This window comes from Oenanthe melanoleuca, chromosome 6 (genome assembly GCF_029582105.1).
Source record: "Oenanthe melanoleuca isolate GR-GAL-2019-014 chromosome 6, OMel1.0, whole genome shotgun sequence".
NCBI classification, from domain to species: domain Eukaryota; kingdom Metazoa; phylum Chordata; class Aves; order Passeriformes; family Muscicapidae; genus Oenanthe; species Oenanthe melanoleuca.
In genome coordinates this window covers 21,111,679-21,130,451 of record NC_079340.1, presented here as the reverse complement: position 1 = coordinate 21,130,451, position 18,773 = coordinate 21,111,679, and the positions used below count along the sequence as shown (strand labels likewise).

The 18,773-nt window shown below is 46.3% G+C and overlaps 1 protein-coding gene across 2 annotated transcripts in view; it reads right to left on the bottom strand.

The window, feature by feature from the left end:
- Positions 1–945: 945 nt before the first annotated feature.
- ENTPD1 (ectonucleoside triphosphate diphosphohydrolase 1) overlaps positions 946–18,773 on the bottom strand; it is a 29,501-nt gene continuing 11,673 nt past the window's right edge. For both annotated transcript variants that reach the window (XM_056495045.1, XM_056495044.1), the window contains exons 2-10: positions 7,405–7,538; positions 6,925–7,042; positions 5,595–5,745; positions 4,606–4,765; positions 3,734–3,970; positions 2,971–3,231; positions 1,875–1,994; positions 1,557–1,694; positions 946–1,413 (exon numbers count right to left, since the gene is read on the bottom strand). In XM_056495045.1, the coding sequence (XP_056351020.1) occupies positions 1,207–1,413; positions 1,557–1,694; positions 1,875–1,994; positions 2,971–3,231; positions 3,734–3,970; positions 4,606–4,765; positions 5,595–5,745; positions 6,925–7,042; positions 7,405–7,518 (1,506 nt within the window). In that variant the 5' untranslated portion in view covers positions 7,519–7,538 and the 3' untranslated portion in view covers positions 946–1,206. The remainder of the gene's footprint in view (positions 1,414–1,556; positions 1,695–1,874; positions 1,995–2,970; positions 3,232–3,733; positions 3,971–4,605; positions 4,766–5,594; positions 5,746–6,924; positions 7,043–7,404; positions 7,539–18,773) is intronic.

The window sequence follows — 18,773 nt, the reverse complement described above, 5'->3', positions numbered from 1 at the left end:
ATGGATTTCTGACTTACCTCTCTTTTTTTTGGACCAAGAAATGGAAAAAGGGAAGAAAGTGACTCATAAACTCAGTCAGTGGCATTGTCCTAGTTGTGTGCTAGAAGATGGGCTGCAGTATGGGCACTCACAAGCCCTGGGTCTTATGGCCATTAGGATAAGCCTGTGTTATGAGGAAAGGAAAGGCAAACCTTCACTAATTTTGCTGGTGGGAAGAGTGGTTCAATCTGTGCTGGTTAACTGCTGCCAGCTGCCTACAGGAACATTAACTAATGAACACTTTCCCTAGAGTGGAGGCTGCTGTGTTATCAGCACACTGGCCCTGGATTGCTTTAGTGGGTCTACACCTGAGGGCACATTGACAACAGCAGAGTCCCTGCAGGCATAAACAATCACTACTGGCCAAGGAAACTGGGCCATACAAGCTCTGCCTACAAAAAGCAGCAGTGCCTGGCTGGGAGCTTGAGGCTTGATGTACCTTAGGGACGTGGGAATGGCTCAGTGCAACAGTGAGCCAGCTTTGGTCCAGCAACAACATCAGGAAGACGTGGGAAAAAGGCATTTTGCCACCTGCAAAAGAAGCTGCCAACAGAGCCCAGCTAAGGGCTGATGACCACAAGCATGCTCAGTTTCTTCGTCCTCATCCCTTCTTTTCCCAGAGGGGCATTTGGGAGCCTGACCCACCTTCAGGGGCCAACCAGGTGCAAGAGCTGTGCCAGCTGTAGGGCTGTGAGAGCTCAGGGTGCAGGGAGGGGAGCAGAGGTGTGCTGGTGCAGAAAGGGCTCTTGGGGGCACCTTCAGCAGAGAAGGAGCAGGATCACCCTGTTTGTGATAGCTCCCAAGAGCTCAGTGGGATGTGTGACCCTGAGATAACCCTTGCAGGAGCACTGGCTCCCAAAGATTGCTGCCACTTTTCTCTTTATAATGCTGTGCACAAGGCAGAAACCAACAAGCAGCAAAGTTTCATTGAATGAAAGTACAACTCATTCAAGGAGGAGACACGAGCTTGTCTGTCCTTGGCAGAGAAGGTGGCGAGCCTGATGTCCCAACATCTGTCAGTGCAAGTGTGATTCAGAAGAAATAAATGCCCTTGTTGTACAGTCAGTAGCTTCAGTGAGAGGGACTCTGCAGTACAGCCTGCTCTGCTGGGGTCTCCTAGCCCTGAGCAGCCAGGATGACATGGCTCCTCTCTCCTTCAGGTTCTTCCTAAACAATCCCCTTCTGCAGGCACTTGGGCTTGTGGAAGAGAAGCCAGGCAAACAGGAGCACAGACACCAGCACAAGGGAGCACAGCACCATGAGCCCCACGTAGCTGCCGTGGGAGAGAGGGGGCCTGGCTGGCTCCTCTGCAGGGATCATGTTGGTCAGGTTCAGCATGTAGCCCAGGGTCCAACCTGCATCACTGCTGCCAATCTGAAACACAAGAGCACAGTCAGTGCTGTGAGGCTGCCTAGGCACTGCCTGAGCACTGGCACCCCTGGGGATACAGGGCCAGGCTGTGTGGCAGGAGCTGCAGGGAACTGCTGGGGCAGAGCCAACCCCACCATGAAACACACCTTTCCAAGGAAGTGGATCATTTGCCAGTTATTTTCAGTGAACCCATAGCCATTTTCCAGGAGAGAGAGGATGTAGGCTCCAGAGAAGCAATATTCACTCAGGTACTTTTCTTTGATGTGGTGATATGCTGTCTTCACCTAGGGAAGGAGAAAATCACCAGATTGTTAAACAAACCTTCCCACTGCTCCAGCTCGTGCCAGAGCATCCACTGCAGGTACTGGGGAGATCTCCCCATCTTGCTCTGGAAATCAACCCCAGCCATTTATCCTACAGAAAAGTATCAGCAGCCCCAGAGTACTACAACAAGTACAGCTCACCTCTTGCCAAGGCTGGGCACAGAAGCTCTCAATGGTGCTGGTCACTTTGTTCAGAGCAAGGGGGTTTGGTTCACTGGTCAGGTTCAAAAAGTTCATCACAAAATAGAATGCAGAAAAAGCCTGAAGGAGAAAGATTCTTTTAATCTGACTAGGCCACAAATCCCACAAAAGAAAATTAATTTATTTATAGATAGGGAAATATAAGAAGCAACATCACACACATAAGAGCAGGAATGTTTTCAAGAGTAATGTCATTTTGAGACATGTTTCAGAGCTGCTGAGAGGTGGAGGTAGGAATTACAATATCCTGAGGAGCTTCAGTGAGCTCTCTCCTTTACACATGCCAGTGGCACACAGTGAACACTGATTGCAGTCACAGCCATGGTCCCATTTTGGCAGCTGAGTGAGATGAGTGTGCAACCAATATCACCACAAAGAGCAGAAGTGATGGTCTGAAGGATTGTGCAGAGCCCCATCATGTAATCCAAAGTCCAGAAACCCCATCTCTGACCATGGCCAGTATCTGATAGGTAGGAGGCAGCTTAGGAACAGGGCAAGATTGTTTTAGCAGCTCCCTGGAAAGCCTCACAATCACTGAGCAGCTCTTGCAGCTCTAGGACTGATGGTCAGCGTGGTGTCACACATAATGTGTGTTCAGTGTGTGCACTGTGTCCTCATCATGTCTGGGAAGGAGCCAGGTGAGCTGACTGGTTTCATAGCACTCAGACACTGCTGGTGAATTTCAGATCTGGTACCACCACTGACCTCAGGAGACAAGGTTTTCAGAAGCAGTGTTCCTGCCTGCACCAGGCTCTCCTGCCTCTGCTGCTGGACAGCAGGAAGGACAGCTTAAAAAATGAGTAAACCCAAGGAGATGGGTTAGAATGGGAACACTGCAGTCCTGGTAGGCCAGTATGTCCTGGGGTAGCTCTTAACTTGTCTGTCCTCACAGCAAATGCAGAACTGCTTTTGTAGTTCCATATCCAAAAAACCATCTTGTAAATGATTTCCTGCCTCAGTCATGAAGCATTACTCTGAATTCCTGCTCTTCTGACATTTTGGATTACAGAGAGTTGAAGAATGAATGAAGACTCACCCCAAAATCCCCTTGTAATGGAGGTAGGTATATCCCATTGAAGGAGCAACTGGTGTAAGGACAACTGCTTTTGTTGAAGAGTTTCTGGATGTTTTCTCGGCACTTTTGATAGTCCCCCTCTCCCTTTATGTACAGCTGGCTGAAAGGTAATTGCTTTTTCTTGTCTGATGTGCAAGGGTTTTTGAAGAAATCACTAATATTTATAGTCCTCTCATAACCCTTGTGAAAGCATGGGTCAGGGAACTCGCTGTTCTCCATGGTCTGAAAGTAAAAATCAATCCAAGCTGTTACACTTTGCTCTAGAATAACACCCTGGGAAAGGACCACAAGGAAGGGTGGCACTTTTCACAATACATCACATCCAGGTGCAGACATCAGGTCAAAGGCCTTAAGGCACTGGCTGTGGAGGGGAAGATGTGGGTACTGCCACAGCCTCCCTATAGGACCCTGGGCAAATTATTTTAAGTTTAATTTGTAAAGCTGTGCTGTTGATTTGGGTTTCTCAGAGATACTAAAACGAGTTCTTCAGTTAAATGCAGTTCTCTTGCTATGCCATGCCCAAGAATCAAGGCATCTCAAATTGGTAGTGCTTTTGAAAGTATTGAGTGTCCTTGGGCACCTCATGCCCAGTCTGCATGCAGAGCAATGACCTTTCCCTAACCCTGACTAAGAGGTGAGCTGGGACACACCAGCTTTTACAGCACCAGTCTCCCAAAGCTGGCAGGGTGCAGGATTGGTCAGTTACAGGTGTAGAGGTACTTGCCTGTAGATCCATGGCCAGTTTCTGTTGCAGAGCCTGGTCCTTGCCGTAGCAGAGGAAGCTGTGCGTGTACACTTGGTAATCCTTGCCGTAGAGACGGAAGTAGAGCTGGTTCTCTGGGGACTCAGAAGAGAGCTCCTTTGATACAAAGGTGATCTGTGTGGAGGCTCCTCCAAGGTCTAGTGCTCCTGATGTCTCACTTAAGGATTTCAGGGAGAGTAGAAGCTTTTTCCAGCCAGACTTGGGGAAAAAAAAAAATCAAAGTAAACCAGATATATTGGGCATGGGCAAGATTTATTTTGGAGAAATGAAAAAGATGAAGAACTATGAGGAGAGAAGCAGAAGCAGAGAACACAGGAAACATGGGAAGTCCTGGAGGGGGCATGAGATGAGAGCTGGAACAAGATATAAGAAAAATGCAAGCTTGTAAATATAGAAAATGGATCATGTCCAAGTGTTTGCAGGAGGGCAAAGAATATGAAATCTAATACCATTGCTATGAGAAAAAACAGTCCACTTACTTTTTCAGCTCCCAGAAGATTTATAAGCTCAACAGGAAAGAACCATAGTCAAACTTTTCAGAAACAGAAATATTTTAGATCAGGAAGTGAGAAGGATGCTGTACCCAAGAAAATTATTGAAGATGCTGGTGTTTTATTTCAGTGCTTGAAGCCTGACTATAGTGGTGCATCCTGATACCACTAGGTATACCACATCCTGATACTCACAGCAACTGCTGAGGCAAGATGTGCAGCTTCCTGATCCCTGTCAATGGCTTACAAGGGGGGAGAGTGCCTGTGGCACCTTCTTGCAAGGCAAGACTAACAAAGTGCTGCAAGCCAATGACTCAAATGTGCTTGCTGTAGATATACTACCTGCTTGAAATTGCCCAGAAGATAGTTAATGGTGATCCATCCATAGGCTCCTTCTTCCTGACCAGTGATGATTCTGGCACCTTGGAAGTTGAAGGGAGCTGAGCGTAGTGTGTTTCCTACTGAGGACAAGACTTTGTCAGCTGCACTTTCATTCTGCAACCTGGATGAATGGAAGAAAGGATGGAGTAACTCTGGCTGACAGCTCCCTATGTGCTTCATTCTGAGCAGGCAGGCTGCAACTCCCCACCAAGTGTAAGTGATAAGAGATTGGTCATTCATAGGAGTTATCAGCTTTAGCTGGCCATGGTCCTCTCTGTCACACCCTGGCAGCACAGCTGCCATCAGCTCTGACACTTACAGACCCTGCAGCTGAGAGTGGTAGGTACTTGGAGCAGAGAGCAGAGCTCTGGTTCTGTAGCATGTGTCCTGATAGGAATTGCACTGTGGAGACTCCTCTTACTCTTTACTGTCACCATTAGAGAAGAAATCCAGAAGACATCCCAAGGAAGATTTCCCAGCCAATATATACCAAAGATCATTTCCCTGTCCTAGCCAGAGAGGTCTGGGTCACCCTCATGAAAATCACAAATTGTAACTAAAGGAGGATGTGATTATAAAATTACCTTAGCCTCTGATGGCCCTCTGTGGGGAGTTACAACATGTTTGGGCTCAAAGAAATCCAGGATTAGGCCTAATGCCAGACTGTGGGGTTGTTTGAGCATCCCTTTATTGTGGGGATGCCTAGGCATCAGCCTGGGCACTGCTGATCTCCTGCTGTCTCTGTGCTGCCTGTGGTGCAGGAGATGATGGAGGGCTGCAGTGAGTGGGGAAGCAATGGAAAAGTGCAGGGGACCCGGGGCCCAGAGAGGTCAGCAGCAGAGGAGGGTGCCAGCACTGGGGCACAGTGTGAGCTGGCAGTAGGTCCAAGGGCTGCTCCCCACTGCACATCCCTGGTGCAGCCCTGCAGAGAGCAGGACGCCCTGCAGTACCTGAGGAGCCGCATGCCAGCTGTTGCTCCGAGGTAGACGGGTGTCTCTTTGTGCTGTGCTGAGGGAATCACCTCTTTTGCTTGCTGTAGGCACTGTGCCAGAGAGGGACCTGCCTTCTCTGTGGCATGGGAGTAACCTGAGATCCCAGGGCCTGCAAGAAATAAAGACACTTTATTGTTCAGACTCCAGGCATAACCCCAGAATGCTGTCATGAGCAGGTGTGTTAAACAGGATCACAGGCAGCACAATCAGATTCATCCACCCCATTCTGGGGAGCTTTGGAAATCCTGCAGCACCAGCTGAGCCCAGTGCAGGTAGTGGGTGGTCACAGAGCCCAGCACCTGCCACCCTTTCTCTGCAAAGCAGGCTAGGAACTAGCAATGAGGGCTGAGACAAGCCATTTCTTTAGCATGCCCTGAATATCTGCAATCTCCTCTCTGAGTCTGCCTGGGTGTACCCTGGATCTGTGCCTGAAAATCCCTGACCCTTCTATGCTGGCTCCTCTGGGGGCACATGCTGTCATTTCTTTGTGTACTTTATACTCACACTACAACACTGGGTGTCTTGCAGCCATTGTGTCTTATGCTAACCCAAGGAAAGAATCATTGTCCCTCTCTGCCATGTGCCCCTGGTTCCCTGGGCTGTACCAGGACCAGTGGAGCCCCATTTGCTCCAGCTTGCTGTGTGCTCAGTGTGCTGCTCATGCCGTGGGATGCTGCAGCACTGAGCAGCCATCACAGCAGCTTGGTAGCAGTAGGGCTCTCCCCTGCACTGCAGAGACCAGAAAAGATCCCAGGCAGGTCTGACAGCACCTCAGAAACAGTGATCCATGATGGTCTGTACTGTTCCTCCTTGTGTGCACCCTGGGCTTAATTTATGCCTTCCTAAACCATACAGTATCTACACAGCAATTAAATGGGATAAAAAAACTGCCATGGCACGCATAAGTTGAGCAACCTTGAGCCACAAGCCCTGTGCATAGCTTGCACAGAAGCCTTGAAAAAGAGCAAACCATGCTGTCCTCATTGCATCCATCAGCACTTCAGCAAGAGTGCATGCAGACATTTTATTTATTTAAGTACATTCCTTGGTGTAGTTCTTTCCAAAAAGCAATTAATTCCAAGCACCCTGAAAACAAAGGAAAAAGTGGATCCAGGAAGGTCAGGCACACACAGCTCCCCATGCGAAGCAGTGAGATTTACATTATCTCACAGATGTAACACTGTTTCTGCCATTGACCTCTTCCTCTAGATTTCTCCTCCCTCACCCTTTTATTACATTATCTCTTCTTCACCCCACGCCCCTTCCCCAGCTCCTTTTCCCCTCTTACCTTCAACTTTACACACCTCCACCTGCTTCACCACCCCCGTGTCGTTCTCCTTCTCCGCTGGCCACTCGTACACGTAGAGGTTGGTGTGGGACGAGCCTGCATCCAGCACGATCCCATACTGCAGGCAAAACAGAGCCCCTTCCACACCTGAGGCACCAAACCAGCCCCAGCGTGTGCTGCCCACACACGGGGCACCAGACACACACAGCCCATCTGGGAGCCTGTGCCATTGCTCTTCTCAGAGCCAAACTCCCGTCAAAGGAAACGGGAGCAGGGAAACCGCCAAGTTGGGACGGGTTATATAGAGATGATTCCCTGTGAAGCTGTAATTTGTTTTGCCACAAAGATGTGGAACAAGATGCTGAGGTGCATGGAGCCAGAAAAGGAGGTTAGGCAAGCCAGCAAGGGCAGTGACATGTCTGTGAGCACTATAGACACCTCACCCCCCAGCCTGCTCTCCTCTAAGGGTACCAGCAGTACCTTTATATTCTTCGGAAGTGGCTGGTTCTGGGTCACTGCTACAGCAATTAAAGCAATTACAGCCAAAGTAGAGAGGAATCCCAGGATGAGCAGAATCGTTCTTGTTGAGGACATCTTTGGTTTGGTACCTGTGACTAGAGCAGAACAAGGATGTTAGTATCCCAGTAGCCCATCTTTCCTCACACCCCAAAGCATGTCTTTTGGCATGTTCCTGTAGTCCCTTTTCCCTACAAAGTACCTGCCTTTGCCCACCAGGTTATGAATGGCCTGTGTTTGCAGAATTGACACAGTGTGGTTATAAGTCACACACTTTGCAGAACTTGCACCACTCTAATTCCTCAAGTGTTACAGGCATATTTGGGATAACCTATCTAACAAATTAAGATTTTTGTGGTTTAATATACATGGTCAGCAATGGAATTTGGAATTCTGTAAAAAAAGGCTGCTTATGGCTGATGAGAATCATTTATAATCAATGTGTCATTTGAGCTTTCAGAACCAATATACATATACTTACACTTTTTAGTGGCTAGCATGATGCTGTCTTTCCCATTTTTCTGCTTTGGATAATCCTTCATGCATCCCACAGTCAAAACCTCATTTCACAACTTAACTTATTTTCCAGCTTTTAAATAAAATACCATCTTACTACATGGAGCTATAGAAAGGGTATTTTCCAGATTTATAACTTTGATGTAAATTCAACACTTACAACAAATGAATAGCTCCATATGTACTCCCACTATAACATGAAATCCATTTCCATCCACAATGGTGCTCCATACTCAAAAGCACCAATCATCTGACTGGCATGGGAAATAGTTTCTCTTCTCCTTAAACACAAATACTCCAGGAGATGTTTAGAAATACATTACAGGCCATTCAGGATGGCAACAACTCGGTGCAGGCAAGCACATCAACTACTGGCACACTGTGAGAAGGTGGCTGAACCTGCTCTGCATCTGCATGCCAGAGCTTGTGTTCCAGAGGTCTCCAGACCTCCAGACCCAGACCAATGTTCCAAATCCATCCTGGCACTTCATATCATGCATGCAAATATGAATTCGGATCAGGGTCAGCTTCTAACTGCTCTGGTTTATATGTGAGAGGTGGTCCCAGGTTCCAGAATTATATGGTGTTACCTGACCTTACAAATGACCCTAAATCCTCAAGTTATTCTCAGAAGTTGAAGTGAAAAGAGGCAACACACCTCTGGAAATCTCTAACTATAGGCAGGTAACAGCATCTTACCTTCTTAGAGAAAATGGAACCTAAAAGTGCCAGGAGAGCTGGCTTTGAAAATGCTGCAGGCAGGCCCATTGGGAACGTACCCCTGGCCTGGAGCTCTGCTCCCTCCCATGTGTAAATCTGCTGAGGTTAACTGTGAAATGTGGAGCATTGTAATGCTTTCACTTTGTGAGTGCCTGCTAGAGGCTCAGCATGCTTGCCAATGTCTCCAAGAATGCAGCTCAAAAAAATAGTGCACATACCAGACCGTAGGAAGTAAGAGTGTATTTTATCCAACTCTGTTCAAAAACACCCAGAGCTCAGGGCTTGAAGTGATTAGAAACAGCAGAGCCTGATGGCTGGGAGACCTTCCTTTGTATTGGAGAGAGTGGTTGGCTCTATGATAGCACTGAGCATGTCTATTGAACAAAAATTATTTATCCCTAGAAAAATTAATTAAAGTAAAACTAGCTGTGCAGTATAGATATGAAGTGAGCATGTCTGAAAACTGAAACTGCTGCTGACAGATGCACATCCACACAATTATTGCAACCCTTACTCTGAGATCTTGCCTAGAGGCAACCATGAATGAATCTGTTATGTGTCTGCTGTCATGGGAGTGAAGGTTGTATGGCTGCACAAGTTCTAAGACTTTCAGACTTCCTGTTGTGATGGGTATTGTCAGACTTCTGAGTCTTTTCAGCAGCCACACTCTGAAGTGCCAGCATTGGCAGCAGAGCAAGAACATTGTTCTCACTATAATGGGCTATCCCAATTATGAGCTACAAACCCCTTGTCTGAAGGCAAAGGCATAATGATAATTGTCTGCATCCCACCTGTAGCCTGAGATTAATTTTTTTTTTTTTTGCCAAGGCACATTATTTTCTTAACCCTGAATATGACTTTTGGCTGAATTTTAGTTCAGTATCGTGAGCACTTTTCAGGACTCTGGGGTTTGTAGATAAGTGACTCCATTGCTGTATCCCATACCAGACCATCCATCTCTGAACTCTAATGCTACCAGAGAGCATTTTATTTCAATGTTTCATACAAGGAAAGGTACAAGGTGATAAGCATTATCCAGAAGGTATTGTAACCAAGTAAAAACCTTCCAAAGAGCACTCAAAGTGTACAATTGAATATTTGACAGACTTGCTTAAAAAAGACAAACTTATTTTAAAAAATCCAAACAAAAACCAAACCAAAAAACAACGCTGGCAATCTATCTAGAGGATTCAATGTAGCTAAAATTCACTTGCTGTTTGTTCAGGAAGGTGAGGTATTTCAATAAGTTCCCTTTTCTGTGCACTTGGTTACCTCCTTCAGCTCTAGGTGTAATTCTGCAGGGGATAAGAATTAAGTCCAGCTTCCTCCAGCTCCTTTGTCACATTCACACTGCTGAGTGCCATGCAAACCCTCCCCAGTGTCCACCAAGTGGAGCAGTACTTGACTGATTGCCAGGCCCCAGGGTTTTCCTCCACTAGAAGTTTTCCTCAGCCAAAGATTAAGCAGACACGATCTTCTGTCCCCGTGCCCAGTCAGAATCCAGGTAGAGACAGATCTCTGCTCTTTCTCTCATACTGCCCACTGTGTGCAGTGACTAAAACATCCCTTAGGGCCTTAAGTAGGCACAGAAATGATGCTGCTTTTCTGCTCTCAGAGCTGCTTGGTGCTGGAGCCCTGCCCGGCTGCGCGGGCATCGAGCCCTCTCCAGATGCTGGAGCACAGCCCAGCTGCTCAGGCATCTCTGTCTGCTTCCAATTTTGGTCTCTGCTTTTTGTAGGGGCTACTGCTGGCTCCATCCAGTGATGGCCCCAAAACATAAACAGATCTAGCATCCTTTCTGTCTCCAAGACAGAGAACTGGGAAGGATGTTGTCAGTCACTCCAGGTAGCATCAATTTTGCTGTGGAAACCCTGTTGCTCTGAGTGAATAACCAGGAAGGACCACACCAGCGTGGGAGGCAGCTCTGTGTGAAGGCAAGGAAACAAATTTGACTCTTGTGTCTTCCAGAGCTTTAGACAAAAAGGAAATGGCCCCTCCAGCCAACACTACACTAAATCACTGGCACCTCTGCATGCCAGGAGATGTCACTCGCCGCCAAGGCTGCCCACCTCAACTCTCTCCTCACCAAACAAGGCTTAGTAACAAAAGCTAGAAGGAAGCAGGCTGCCAGCTGCTTTTAGACATGCAATAAGAAGAGACTAAGGCCTGTCTAAGGAGTGACAGTAGGAATGTCAAGCAGAAAAGAGAAGATGCTGTGCATAGACCAAAGCCATACTTGGTTCAGACAAGCTCACTGTGACCCATCCTCTCTAATAAATAAATATGAGCATTTTTGTAAGCTCTGACTTCACACAACAGATAATGTTGGTGTTTGATCTTTCATTTGGATGCTCATGCTTAGTCTGTTATAGAAGGGATCACGAGAGGCTGTACTGCAAGGCATCCCTTCTTCCACTGCTGAAGTGCCACACTGACAGAGACAATTCCCACCATCACACTCATGGTGAGTGAAAATGAGATTTCAGTAGTCATGAAGTTTTTCAGGCTGAAGTGCCCAAAATTATCTCACTGATTACTCTGTGGGGTTGCTGAACTTGCAGGGTTCAGGGTTTGATGCACATTACCCAAAAGGCACTCCTGTCTTCAGACTCACCACAACCAAAGTCTGAGTGCATAAACACTCAGAAGAGCCACACTGCTTCATTTATCAACCCTTTTATGAAAATTTTCCCTGTCCCCAATGGACTTCTTACTCATTCTTCCTGTGCCTTTTTCATTTAAACATGTTTGTATCCAAGTTATCTAGGAAGACTTTGCTGCAAAGTAATGTAAACCACCTGTTTCAAGCTAGCATATTGGAAAATTCTTTTCTTAGGCTGTCAAGAGGCTCAAATTTGTCTCAGAATTTACATACAAGCACATATACGGTAAGTCAATAGCTTTGGTTTAAGGGGCTTTATTTCAAAATATCAGGACAAGACACTCAGCAGGTTGAAATTAGAATTCAAGCTCCAGATCAGGATTTTACATCCCTTTTTACGACTGTTACATGGAACAGTGTGGGAGACTCTGCTCCAAGTTTTAATTATTCATATGACAAAGACTGTGGCCTAAGTACTGGTGTGATCTCTGCTCCTCCTTGTAGTGCTATGTAGAATAATAAATACACATTTACTGGGTTATATTTTTCCAGATGAAATACTTGTAAGTGCTGAAGTACAAACATTGGAGTGTCAGCGAAACTGATAATCCAAACAGTATAATGGGTTTTTTGGATGCTGTCTCTCAGAGACATTTGATACTGAAATCATGCATCTCTACATGTCTCAAAACACACAGACTCCTATGAATTTAGCCTACACAGCTTGGCAGCTTGAACTGGCCCCTGTGCACACATACCTGTGCATTAGTGAGCTTGAAAATAAAGAGTGTGCCTGTATCTGAGGTAACACCAAGCTGGGAGCAAAGCACACTGACACATAGAACTGGAATGGAAAATACATTTGACAAATAGGTAAGAGCCTGGTGAAAACATCTAACTCACTTAAGGATAAAAGCAAATATGACATTGAGGTAAGAGCCATCACCCAAAGAGAGTGTGGTGAGCAATCTGTTAAGCAGCTTTTCCAGAGAAAATATTACTGCAGCTATAGCAGTTTAAAGTAATCATTCCTTCCATCTAAAGCTGGTAAATCCTCCTGTGAGGTTCTATGACCAATTTTGGACACTGCTTTTCAGGAAAGACGTAGACCACTTGGAGAAACTCCAGAGGAGAACAAGAAAGATCACAAACCTAAAAGCTCGACTTGTGAGGAAAGACTGAAGGAATGGAATTGTTAAGTTTGCAAAATAGAAGAGTAAAGAAGTCTCATTAGCTGTCTTCAGACAAATGACATTTCTATCTCTCAGAACTGGTGTAGCCAGTCCTGGGTTTTCTCCCAGCTCTGTTCCCTTGGTTGGAAGGAGAGGCTCAGCACAGAGGGGACAATGCACTCACGAGCTGACTGTAGGCAGCAAAGCCAAAGCACAGCATCTGCTCTCCCTGTGGATACAGATGCAGCTGGACACAGGTGCTCCCTCCTTTGCCCAACAGAGCTCCAGGTTTTGTTCAGACATAATTCAGCCACAGCCACCCTGCTGTATGCTGTCCATGTGTGCAGCCCTGCTCAGCGTGGGAGCACCTCACCCTTTACTGCTTTTGGTGCTGTGCCTGGGATACAACCCTGGGAAATGGCACAGGACACATTGAATGAACCCTCTTTTCCTGGAAAAAAGAAAAGCACGTGGAAATCCTGGAGAGCTGCTGAGGGCTGCAGACAGCAAAAGCTGACAATAGTGGCAAGAGATGGGTACAAAGAGCAGGCAGCACACAGACCCTTCTCTCCCCTCCACAGCTGCCCCAGCACAGAGGGGCTTTGTGCTCAGACAGCCCCCTGGCCCTGTGGCACAGAGTTACTGCTGGAGAGGTGATGGCCAGGGGTTCTGGCCACGAGCCCCAGTGGCCCAGAGTGCCGCACCAGCAAGTGCCCCCTTCACTGGCTCACAAAGCAGGTCCCCTGCCAGAGACCTGGCCCAGAGCTGGGCATGGTTCTCAGCCTCCCTGGCTCTCTGCAAGGCACCCACACCCCCTCCCACCCTGGCTCTCAGCCCATCTCCCTGGTGTTATACACTGGCCACACCAAGTCTTCCCAACGCCTGCTCTTTAAAAAATCTCTCTGCAGGAAGACACTTTTCTGACTTGCATCACAGCAACCAGACCCAGACCCTCAATATTCTTAAAACCAGCAAGTGGCAGGATGCTGCTGATGCAAAGACCTTTAGATAGTTATTTTTCACATTTATATGCTGTTTACTGGACTTTTAATCCTGTATCCTACTTGCACTCATACTCATTTCTTGATGATTATCACGTCAAAGTGGTTTTTCAAATCTGAAGAGAATACTGTTGTCAGTTACATCAGTTTCCTGTTAGGAAGCCTCTGGTATTAATTTGCTACTAACCATCAAAGCTATATTTTAACTGGAGAAGTTTATTGTCACTACCCACAAAGCCTGAAGTTTCATCAGAAATATCCAGCGAGTTCAAGGGGGCTTCCCCTCCTCCCCGGTTTACCAGCTAAATTACTGCCTGAATATGCTTGTCTATCACATCATGTGAAGGCATTTTTCTTTTTGGGGAGAAAAAAAGAGATGCATCAAGCATTGACACCTTTCATTTTTGTCATTATTGATAGTTTGAATACACAGACTTGCAATGGCCCAACAGTGCTGCCACTTGTGCTCAAGATCCTTACATTCCTCTTTCTCTTCTTAACTCTCTGGTCATGATTTTTTCCTTATGCTACTTTTGACTATCTTTTACACTTTCCAACTTTAAATTTGCTCTAGTTTTGTTTTCCTTTTTTTGCCTCTGAATATGCATCTTTAGGAGATTTTATTATTTTCAAATTAATGTAACTTTCAACAGTTGGATTATGGCTTTTGTGGAGTGAAATAAGAAGAGAATGGGCTGGTTCTTATTAGCATTCCCATCTCTACATTTTAAATACTCCGCTGATTCAGTTCAAGTGTTTTTTATTTTGTGATGTTACTTCTTTTAAGAGCTACTAGACATTGTTGACACAGAGTAAGTGTGCATTACTTTTATAAGAATTCAAAACTCTCTTAGAAATTCCTCTTTTTCTCTTGAGACTGAGGTCAACATATATTTGTCTTGAGCTGGAAGTAATCATTGCAAATTGTGAGATGGTGACCCTCAGTTCTGAGAAATTGCCTTGTCTTTCACTAAAATCCACCATCATATCAGCTTTTCTTGTCCCTATATAGAGAGCTATGCTATTCCCTGTCTCCAGCATCCTGGCTGTGAGGGCACTAACCTTCAGTGCCCTGGTCTCCTGCTCCCAGTCCTGCCCCAGGCAGCTATTGTGTACAACTATTTAATTGTTGTTGCTGCTGAAGACAGCAGGACCACTGCTTACACTGGAAGATGGGTGATGTGAGTCACATCACCAGCCCAGTACGACCCACCCTTTCCTGTGTCCCACCACCACCCACACATGAGGGGGATGTTCAAGTTATCATAGAAAAAAGAGAGGAAACAGCCTCCAGAACAACCACTCCCCCCTTCAACAGCCACGTTGGGCCAAAAAGTTCAGAAACTTCCTGGAGAACAAAAAGTCCTGAGATTTGTAAATGCTGCAACGCCCCACAGGAGGTTCTGATGGGGAATGACCATGGAGGAAAGAGGTCCAAATGCCCAATCTCCCACAGCTTGCTGTGCACCCAGCATGATTTGAGTCCCAGTGGTCCAAATACAGCCCCAGCAGTCACCAGTTTTCCTGTGTGCCCTCCCCACTGACAGCCTTTCCTGCCTTGGAGGGGCTGTGGCCACCAAGCCTCTCACCACACCTCAAGGATGTTTTTCTCTGAACTGTAGATTTCTGGGATCACCTTGTGTGTTGAATAACATTACTGCTTTCAGGGGCTCCCTTCCTTGCTTTCCAAAATAAACAGCACAGCTGCCCAAAATGCCACACGTCAGCAAGTGGAGCTGCTGCCTGTGCTGCCTGATGATTTCTGCACAGAAAAGCAGCCAGCACTTCTCCTGAAGTTTCACTTCCCATTCAGGACCAAAAACCATTGGAGACTGGTCAGAGACACACAAATCCTGTTCCAAGCTGGTGCAGCATCAGCAGCACTGGCAGGCCCCTGGGGTGATGCCCATTCCCCAGCAGTCCCACATGTGAGTGCCTAAGCTGCAGTGCCTAACTGTGCCTGGGATCTTGCCTATACCCAGGCTGTGCCACCCCTTAATGCTCTGATTTCCAGCACATCTATCTGCTGCCTTACAGGAGCATTTCTCAGTCCTATAAGGTACCCAGTGTGTTTTTCCTCCCTTAACATGCAGAGCATCCATTTGCAGCAGAGAACACTGTAGGCACCTTCCCTTTGCAGCTAATCCTAGCAGATGAAGCAAAGATCCCTTTCTATTCAGGCAGGGCAGCAGCCTTGCTGCCTCCTTTCAGCAGGCCAGGGTTAGGGCTGCATGCATAAAATAAGATAGCACTCTGCTTTATCACATCCCAACTCACCCCTTTACCTCCAGCTGTCAGCACTGTGATCTCAATTCCTCACTGCAGAGCACAGGACAAGGAACAGCTGGAATAGTTTCTTTCTCTTGCTGAGGAGCACATCCACTCTCTAGGCCTTGTGGAAAAATATACTGATTTCTCAGAGGTCAGTTTTAATAACTAGGATTCCCACAAACCATGAGGAGAATTCCGCTCATGATATTTGGCATGAATATAATTCTCTGTTCCTCATGCTGCTACAATTTCCATTTCAAATAGCAGGAAACAAATTACCCTGTGGTATTTTTAGTGACAGCCAATGGTCAGGAACATGGGATCAAAGGCTATTGAGGGGCACAGTTCCTGAGCATAAGAGAAGAAATACGTCTTGGAAGTTACAAAGGTAATTAGGTAAATATGAATCCAAATTTTCATGGTCAGGGGAGCACTTTGAAAAGGCTGGAGCCTCATGCTGACATGTAACAAAACAGCAAAGGAGTTTTGCTGGATGAATGGGCTGGCACAGGATGCTATTAATCTCTAAAATTCTGATTGCTAATTACTGGGATGTGCAGTAAATCCTGAGAGAAGAATTAGGCTCAGGAAAAGAAACCCATTTGTAATCAAGCCATAGTTTGGCCTTCAATTTTTGCATCTCCATTAATCTTCCCTCTGCCCCCACTATTCTTGCCTCAAACATTTCAAAATACAAATACATGAAATATTTTGGACAAGGCAGCATGGGGGGCAGTCACAGCAGCTCACACTTCTGTCCAGCGTGTCCTTCTGAGCCCACAACAGATCTGCTGCTTCCCTGGGGCCGCTGTGTTTCCCAGCCTCTTCCATCACCATTCCCCCCCTGGCCTGGGGTGGGAGGTCAAGCTCAAGCCAGAGCCAAGCTTCCAGCCACAGGGTCTCCAGCCCAGCTGCAGAGCTTGCAGCAAGTTCACATGAGCACACGTTTCCCTCACATCTCCTGCAGGAGCAGGGACATTGAAAAGGTTATTTATTAACAGCTCTGGGACAAATGAGCAAGAAAGAAAACAAATCCATTTATAAATCAGCTAAAGAGAAAACTTGTGACTCTAATGGTCTGCTTTGTAATTCCTTAAGTGTGGCCTGGAGCTGCCCTGGCATCATTTCTTGTGGTGCTGAATCAGCTGAACAGCCCCCCTTGTGCATTGAGTAGCCTGATAAGAGCAAAATACACCCAAGAAAGCACTAACTCACACCATGTCCAGATTTTTCTTTGTCTCTGTAAGGACTTGAGGAGACTGATAGTGCTGTAATTCCTCACCACTACATACCAAGCAGTGACTCACATTAGCATCTATCTCTGCAATCCAGGACAAACGCTTTCCTCCGGGACAAGGTGGAGACAGGATAAGGAGAGAAAACTCACGCTAGAGCTGTCTGAAAGAACAACGTCACTGCTATCTCAGCTCTCCTTCAGGACCATACAAACCCTGAACACTTTGCCAGACTTTGTTCTTTGATAACATTTCTCAAGGGCGGGGGGGGAGGGGAACAAAAATAACAAAACACTGCTCTGTTTAACAGTTACCCATAGCAGAGAAAAGCTGAGCTAAAGTTTCCAACAATTATCAGTACAAAATCCCAAAATAGACATGCAATGTACCGTTTTTGAATTTAAAACTGACTGGACAAGAGTTCCATCATGTGGATTGAGAGCTGTGTAAAGAGAACAAGGCAGCTTATCAAGATGACATGTTAGAACAACAGTGTAAAAATGCTCAGTATAGCAGTGATATGGATGAAGAAACCAAGGGCTCAAGCAGATATGGCAAATTGTTGTGTAATTCATTGGGAGGAACTGTATGTCCAGGAAGGAGAGGTAAATTATGTCCAAGGTATCTATGGAAACCACCATCTTATACAGGAAACAATTAAACTCAGAAAAAGACAAACAAGAGAAAAATAACTCAAACTTCAGATGCTCATAAGGCAAACAACACTAATTGAAAGCAGGATTTGATCCCAAAGAGATGGGGCTCACTCAAAGAGATGAGAGCTGAAGGAGAAATGGGAGCTGCACAGTGACTCTTTGGGGCTGTCTCCTCAGAGAAAATGTGGGAACCCTAGCCTTAAATGCATTTATAAACTGGCTGGGCTCCCACAGCAGTCTTGTTCAGATGCCTCTCAGCAGTAGGTCTCTTCCTGGGCCATGACCTGCTCATCCTTTACGCAGGCATGTGGGAAGTCAACTTACTTTGGGTGGGAACCGTGAAGTCAAAATCTTGGGAGCAGTTTCAGTTTTGCACTTGCTATCACTGAAAACATCAGAGAATTTTCCTTGCCCTCCTGTTTTGTCTGATATTTTTATCCAGTATTTTTCAGCCTTTAGAGCCTCTTCCAGCTCAACTTAGGCTTGATTATGTTTTTGCTACACTGATCACACCAAAACAAAAGCTTCTTAAACTCTGATGGTCATACCAGTTATAAATGAAGAAAAGATGTGAAAGTTTTGTTTGAGAATGGAGAAGTTTTTAATGTAGCTATGATACAGCAAATTAATGCAGCAACAGCACATGACCTTATGAAACAGGAAGATGATGTTCATTTTGGAAAATTGTTTTGGTCCCATTTTCTCACCCATGCTCACTCTCTCCATACTCACAGGCACCAAGCTCACCAGGGGGCTCCAGCAGGATCCTGTGTGAGATGAGAGCAAATTCCAAATCCTCACTGCACCTCTTGGGTTCCTCTTCAGTGGCAAGCTACAAATCCTTGAGCAGGTCATTTGCCATCTTCAGGAGTTAATGGTTACCACAGGGTGATCTGTTTGCCTGGAAATCCCTTTTATCTAGAACAGGTGGCTGCTCAGTGCCTTTTTTCCCTCCTCATTTTGGGTACCTTAGCTCCCACTGTCTGTCTGCTTGCTGGGAGAGGAGGACAACCTGCACAGAGGGTGTGCTGTGAATTCACTGTGATCCTTCTGCTACTTGAGGAGTTTTGTTTCCCAAGGACTTGTCTGCACAGCAGCTTTATCAGCACCCAGGCCTTTTCCTGTCAAGCCATCCATGTGAGGCTTATCAGGGCACAGGC